Source organism: Neolamprologus multifasciatus, chromosome 2 (assembly GCF_963576455.1).
Source record: "Neolamprologus multifasciatus chromosome 2, fNeoMul1.2, whole genome shotgun sequence".
NCBI lineage: Eukaryota > Metazoa > Chordata > Actinopteri > Cichliformes > Cichlidae > Neolamprologus > Neolamprologus multifasciatus.
This window is the reverse complement of record NC_140440.1, coordinates 32,252,656-32,260,434: the sequence shown is the minus strand read 5'-3', so window position 1 is coordinate 32,260,434 and position 7,779 is coordinate 32,252,656. Positions and strand designations below refer to the sequence as shown.

At 40.9% G+C, this 7,779-nt stretch overlaps 1 protein-coding gene across 1 annotated transcript; it reads left to right on the top strand.

Annotated features, from left to right (window-relative positions):
* Window positions 1-1,352: 1,352 nt before the first annotated feature.
* chic1 (cysteine-rich hydrophobic domain 1) lies at window positions 1,353-7,278 on the top strand. The gene is made up of 6 exons (XM_085177688.1): window positions 1,353-1,520; window positions 2,949-3,003; window positions 3,944-4,099; window positions 4,481-4,537; window positions 4,980-5,039; window positions 5,847-7,278. The coding sequence occupies exons 1-6, from the start codon at window positions 1,375-1,377 to the stop codon at window positions 5,895-5,897; spliced, it is 525 nt and encodes a 174-aa protein (XP_085033814.1). The 5' UTR covers window positions 1,353-1,374; the 3' UTR covers window positions 5,898-7,278.
* Window positions 7,279-7,779: the final 501 nt, after the last annotated feature.

Below are 7,779 nucleotides of genomic sequence, written 5' to 3'. Positions count from 1 at the left end.
GAGGCTCTTCAAATATTAGTTTTTATAGAATAGTTTTAACGAAATGGGGGGGGGAAATCGAAGTATTTTTTAAACTGTTTTAAAACGTTTGTGAGTTAATAAGATATAAATAGCCTATCTTTTTTTGTATTTGGTATGACGTGCATGTGTTTGTGGATAACGTGAGAAATCAGGGACATGCCATTGAAGTATTACACTGGACCTCGTGAAGCTAAATCTAACTGGACAAATCGTTTACGCTTTCAAGCACAGTTTTGTGAATCAATCAAACAGATGGTACGGGTAGAGAGGTCGTCTAATGGCAACTTTGAAAATGTAAATAAAAGGTGTTTTGCAGTAGATCTGTCAATTTCTTTATTTCTGAATTGTTGTGCATCTGGGATTCACAGAATAAAAACCTAACCAACTACCCGCAGGCCTGTTCACTGGTATATCAACCAGGGAAGTATCATCTCAGCATGGCCTTTTATTTAAAATTTAACTGCAAGAAGTTCTAAAAAGCCAGGGACATCATCCATGAGGCTTTTTTCCCCCTTTGATGTATAATTTTGTGTCATTTCAATGCATCTACTTTTAATTTGGAATTTAAAAAGATTTGACAAGTGTAAACATGAAAAGAGTCGGTAGCCTTGCAATAAACAAAGAGTTTGAGTGGCCTACATGCAAAGCTTGGCCTTTCAGTACGTGGCTAAAAGAATACATGTAAATGCATCAGATACAAAAGAGTTAAATGGGATTTTTAATTTCCTGATCCATTTGGACCGGTTCACGTTGTAGATTTAAGCCTATGTTAGGGTGCAGTTTCATTTGTCTGGAAAAGGTCAGCAAAGCAGGTTATTGTCATTTAAAGTGAGTAGTTCACGCCTCTGTAGCTGACATGTTGCTTATTACGGGGTGTTCCTGACTTTGACCCTCTGCATATGTCTGAAATGAGGAAGTTCATTGATTATTATGAAACTTTTATTCTGACATATTCTCCCATTGGAAAAATACATCTCGAGACGGGCCAAGGCACAGAATATATACAAGAACAAGAGCAAGTGGGGAAAATGGAAAAAAAAAATAGAACTGGGGGATATTGGGGATATGTGAATTATCTATACTTCATTAATGATCAAATTGGGACAAAAATTAACAGCTAATAATAAAAGTAATAACAATAATCCCCATCCTCCTATGTATACACTCATACACACACTTGCACATACACAAATTTTACCGTGGATTATTAAATACATGTATTTTTCCGGTCTAATACCAGGCCTGGTCCTTCAGGACTCAGCTGGGCGATGGTTTCTTCTCCTCTATGCACGCTGTGTGGCTCTCTCGCGCGCGTGGCCTCGTGCGTCCGTGCGCGGCCCCGCCGTAGACGTCATGAGCGTCTTACTACCCAACATGGCGGACTTTGATACCATTTATGAGTTAGAAGACGAAGAGGATGAGCACGTAGTGAGCGAGGAGCACTTGCCCAGATACTGTCCGGAGCCCGTGGTTATGCGAGGGGCCGGACACATCACGGTGTAAGTGGAGCCACGTTTGTGCTTTCTTTCTGTTTCCGGTGTCGCCTGTTTAGCTGAGGCTAGCCTGCGAGCTAACGGAAATCAAAACAGTTAGCCATATGTTTGGTCGAGGGCATAGCTGTTTCCCCGTAAACCCACGTTAACGACTTTATGTCAGCATGGCAACCTAAAACTTGGCACGCGCAGCCGTTGTTAACGTTGGTCAAGTTTACGTGAGATGCTCTTTTATCCTGATCCTAGTGTTTTGACTCGCATTACATTACCTGTCGTGGGCTAATTCGCAATGGTTACTGTAGGTTTCACAATTGTTTGTCCCTTAACTGCCTATATATGATGGAGACCTTTGCACTTTATCATGTTGATTAATGGGGGATAGAGCCTGAGGCACGTCCAACCTTCAGAGGGACTTAATAAGATGATGTTTGTTACTGTCATCGCTATCAGATCCACCCTTCATCTTCATCCTTCACCTTATGAGCTGATGCCGAGGCCAAGCTGGAAGCTTTCTTCAACTTGACACGTGGATGCTATTAAGAATAACTACAACAGAAAAAGGCCCAAATTTGAAAACATAATCAGCTGTTTGGAAGGGTGCTGTTGCTGCTAGAGGATTGCTGCACCCTGCTGATTTTATTCTGCAGAACTTTTTCAGACTCAAATAGTCATCCTCCGGTACTGATAAGGCTGTTATCAGATTTTTAGGGATAAGTTCTGATTGCAGGCCAAATATCAAGTAAATACAAGGACTTGCTGACAGTTATTTAATCAATGGACTAGCAATCATGCAGAATCCCATGGATGTGGCTCTTTCATCCTTCTTTACATCAAGAAATAAAGTAACCTCCAAGTGAAGCCGCACGGATTCTCAATTATTAATGTTGAAAATAGCAGTTTGGCTGATTCCAGTGGTGACAATCTGATTCAGATATTCCATCTTTTTGAGCCAGGGAGAGAATTAATGAAATCCTTGTCTTAACAAGGGTTACTTTATCCACTGAAGAACTGAAACAGCAAATCAATATAAAAATACCCACCATTGATGATCTTATTACCCAGTTGTGCAGTGTTAGTCAACATGTGTACGTGGTGACATATAAGTGCATTTTATCTACTGTTTTAAAAACAGTACATAAAATTAATGCTTTTGCTTAAGCTAGTCAAGAGACACTGAGACAAAAGTCAAGACTGTCTTTAACCCATGTGAGTGCAGCATGATCTCTCTACACCGTACAGAAAAAGGAAACAGTCTTTGCTGACATTATCTTTAGATTAATATTGTCCTTTTTTCTGTCATGCAGTTATAATTAAAATAGGTAAATGTTGTTAAATAAGGAGCAGCTAATATATTTTAGCTTTAGATTATTTGTTGTTGTTATTGGGTGTTTGTTTTTGACATATCTGCTCTGTTTTGTTTTTTTGTTTTCTCAGGTTTGGACTGAGCAACAGATTTGACACAGAATTTCCCTCTGTTCTCACGGGAAAGGTACAGTTGCTTTTTAAGTTTTTCTTGCACTTCAGTCTTGCAGACTGCTTTCTGTTCAAATCCAAGTGGGAAGAATTGAGCAATCAAAGCTGCAGTGCTTCCTTTGTTCTTTTGGGCTTTTTACAGCCCTAACTTCCCCAGTCCTCCCCATTCAGCCTTCCGTGAGGGGTTTTGATCTGATGGAAATTCATTATAAGTAGCGTACCACACTGCATAGAAAAGGAGCTGCTGTCCAACTCTGTAAATGAGTAAGCTGGCTATGGTGCTCAGTTGGCGCCCAGTGTTTCGGAGGGTCCAGCACCAGGTGATAAAATAATGAAATGAAGACTCTGCCGCAGACAAGAAAGGAAAGCTTCCTGGGTCGGACGCAGAAACACAAAAAGGCTGCAGGGGGAAGAGCAGGCCGAGGGAAGTGTGGGGCAATAAAAAGTACCTTCGGTATTGTGACCCAGGGTGACATGTGATGGATGAGGTCACAATTATGATGATTGAAGGGTGCAGATCAGGCCCTGCTGGGCTTTATTCTGTGGTCTTTGGCTGTTTGCAAAGAGACCTTTGCATCCTGTCATAAAAGATTACGACCCCTGTTTTATGGCGTACAGGCTCAGAGAGGAATGAGCATCCATTCAAGTTGTTTGGCCGGCGCTGCCACAGGCACTGAGCTTATCTCTCCTTTGAGTCCCTCCTTGCCTTGAACAGTCCAAAGCCTGGTTAGCAAGTTGGGGGAATGTATTTAGATCTCATCTCTGGACAACATCTGCAAATATCTACCTGTTTGGTTTCCTAAAGCTCTTTGATCCTTGTACACAGGTTTCTTTTGTGCATTGAGAAATCTTTTCAAGTCAACATGACCAAGAAAGAATCGAATTATCCAACGTCCTCGTTTTCTGAGAAGTTCCCATGTTCATTTCACTAATGTATCCTATCCCTTTTTCTTTAGGTAGCACCAGAGGAATTCAAAACCAGCATCAGCAGGGTGAACGCTTGTTTGAAGAAGAACTTACCCGTGAATGTGAAGTGGCTTCTTTGTGGCTGCCTGTGTTGTTGCTGTACAGTAGGCTGCAGCCTATGGCCCGTTATCTGCCTCAACAAGAGAGTAAGTCTCAAATCTCCTGTGACACGAGTTGGACAGTTTAACTCTCCCTTACATCAGTGCTGATTACTCAGGGGCTGTTATAGCAATTGGTCTAAGTGTAGACGGTAATAACGACTTGCGTTCAATTGGTGGCTCTGTGTAGAAACGATGCATTGCGTGGCGTTGCTTCTCTCTTGCTCAGCTCAAGGGTGGTATTACCACTCGAGAGTTGCTGACAACAGAGTGAAAATTACTAGCTGGTAAATTGGGAGTTCAGTCCATAAATCCTAACACCGTGGCTGTTAACTGTTACCTGTTCACGTGTTAAACTGAGTAATGTGTATTTTTGTTTGAATTAACGGGCATGCCCCTTTTTCCCCCCTCTGTGGTCTGTTCCCGAAGACGAGGCGGTCTATTCAGAAGCTGTTAGAGTGGGAAAATAACCGACTATACCATAAGGTAAGGAAGATGGCTACATTGCACCTGAGTAAAAGTGCTTAATTGGTCTGTGTCAGTGTGTGTAAGATGAGTATCATCGTGATGGATAAACATCATTAATCTGTTGTGTAAGTTTTAACCCGCCAGTCAGATCTGGTGCAATCTGGTACGCAGTGCCTGAAAGGACCGTGAGGTCAGCAGTAAAAGTCCATGTTAATTTTGTTTTGTCTCGCAGCAACAAATTACAGCTAGTAGCCGTGCAAAGGTATAAAGGAAGCTCTTCAGGGTGTCTGGCCACAGTTTGACCCCAGCGAGACCAGACAGTCCTTCTCTCGAATTCCCCTGACACTGAAGAGAAGATTTCCTTTGTTTGTGCATTTGTGTGCGCGTCTTTGTGTCTGTTTGAGAGTGAGGGAGATGTCCATTCATTGTATTTGTGTCTTTTTTTTTTTTCTTTCATCAGCTGGGGCTGCACTGGAAGCTCAGCAAAAGAAAATGTGAAAGCAGTAATATGATGGAATATGTAAGTAGGCATGGATTTCTCAACTATACCCTTTACTGATCAAGCTGCAAATCATTTTTAGCTGCTCGATTGTTTTTCGGTAAAATGGATTAATAAAAAAAAAAAACAGTCCAGGAAACAAGGATGAGCAGTTTCTATGACAAAGGACCAAAAAGGGAAGTGAAATGTTATATAAATATATAAGTGTTATTTGCAGATTATTTAATAATGACTCATTTTCTAGTGCTTTGCTGGAATGAACTGATATTTAATTGTGAATTTGTAGAAACCTTTCAAAGTAAAAAAGAAAGTTTGTACTTAATAAATGAGGAATTCGTTGGTTTTTAGTAGCACCTTTCCAGCTCCAACTAAATGTAAATATAAAAGTCAGCGAAACAAGAAAAATATATGACGTATAAAGTCTGTTTATGTAGTAACTTGGCGTAATTAAATGCAGCCAAATACATTCATTGTGTTATAAATCCTCCCTTCATGAAGGTTGTAATGTGTAGTTACTGTTGAAACAGTTTTAGAGAGGCGGTGTGTGTTGTTTGCGGTGCTGCTGGTCGTCATTGCTTCGACAGGCTTTTCTTCCTATTTAACCAACCCCCGCTGGTTTAAATGATTTGCTAGGCCGCATGCATGTGAGCGATCCCGCAGCTGATTTTCAGAGAAATCCAGAGAAACTCAAATCTCTTACTTAAACTTTTGATTACTTTGTCTTTGTCTGTGTAATAAAGAGATTAGTTAAGTAACTAGTAATGTTTGTGCTCCGGTGAACACAGTTGGATTTTAACCTTGCGAAATTGTGTTTTTCCCTCTCTTCAGGTGATTCTTATAGAATTCCTACCCAAATATCCTATATTCCGACCAGACTGACGAGGCCGTTGCCAGACTGGATGAGTGGCCCTTGAATCTTATCCTTAGTGCCTTGTATATACAGTATGTTGGAAAAAAAGGGTCTGCGCCGCCGTGTCTCGTGACGACCCTGTAAATCTCCCAGTACCTTGTACATTAAAATTTGCAACACTGTCACTTTGCTTTAGAGCAGATTTTGCACATTTCCCGACAGAACTACACATGTTCCCTTTGTTGCACTCTGATGTGTTTTTGTTACATGTGAGAAAAAAACAAAACAAGTGATACTCTCAAAAAGTGCATTTACCCCAAAGACCCATCAGCCTGTATCCCATCTATTAAATCACTAATCCCTCGCAAAGAATGTGATGCCTCCACCTTCCGTAACTATCCTTGCCTTATGTATGATTTAAAAAAAAAAAATAGAAACTACATGTAACAGGAGGAGGAAGGCTTTGGGTAATTCAACAAGTCTGTAGGCTCAGATGCTGTTTGTTGGGTTTCCCCTCTTTTAATCCAGTTCTTTGCAGGTAGATGGGATGGTTGAGATTGCCTAACGTACAGTGTACGTCATCACCCCGTGTTTTGTCCTTACAAGAACCCTCTGTACATGGGAACTAGCTAGTAAGAACTTGACCTGTAAATACCATGTTAGAATAAGCTGTACAGTGGTATACCATTGTTTACATAAAGCTACTTAGCTCTTTAGTTTTTTTGCCAATATATTGCTGTACAATAGTTTTGATTATGAAAGATGTCTACGTACCTTTCTAGTTTATATGGACCTGTTTATCTTGTAAGCCATATAGTGACTACGTACCTGATGCCAGAGTTGGGACTGATTGTTGCACATGAAGTTCAGGAGACCGGAGTGGATCCTGAGTTTTCTTCCGGTGACAACAGCAGTGCATGTTACCATGCGGTTTTTGCCAATTAAGATGACATTCAGTGATTCGTCATCCGTTAAAGACGGAGATGATTGGAAGATTTGAATTTGAACTCTGCACTTCGACTCATTTCTCTCCCACCCCCACTAACTTTGTATTAATTTTGTAGTTTTGTACTTTTCCCTGTGCTGTGTTTGGTCCTCCTGAAGTGTTAGGAAGCACATGCTTCTACAGATCCTGATGTGTTGAGCTGATGGTTTCTTTGTTTCACTCATCCTTTCAAGTGTTGGTTTTGTTTTTCAGAATCTTAGTCAAAAGATTGCTGCGTTGCGTTGTATTAGAGTGCCTCTGGTATAGTTGAAAACCACAGAGAAGTGCAGGTTGAAATCTGTTCTCTCATACAAAGGAGAGTTTACTGCTCCCAGTATTGTCCCTGTTACATTTTGTTTTGTAAGTGTTTATCATGGTGACCTAATCCCAATGGAGAGAAAATAAATTGTCAATTTTGAATTTAATTTGTTGCCACTTCCTTCGTTTTTCCCCTCTTGAAACCTGTGGTGTGTCATGTTGGTAGAAGCAGGTTGTGACTGACCTTGGCTGATGCACTTTGACCACAGCCTGCTGCCCCGCCATGAAAAATGTGGCTGTTTGTCATGTTTAACAAGGTGGTGAATCGTTAACTTTAACAAGACAGCCTGCAATTACTCAACATATATACAACTCAGGAATGCTGTTACCATAACGTACTGCTGCTTCCTAATGACACGGACCAGCAGGCAGCAAGTCGAACATACAGTTTCTACTGTACCTGACCACAACAAGTACTGTAGTGGAGGGTTTTATGGTCCTCTGTGCTTTTTGTTTTCACATTCACAGCCTCTCCTGGTTTAGCTCGAGGAAGTGTTCAGTAACCTTTTACTGCTGCAGTAGTGTGAAGTAGAAATATCAATTGTATTGCAACATACGGCATCCTAAAAAGCTTTTTTAAATTATGAGAAACTTGGGGACAGGCTACA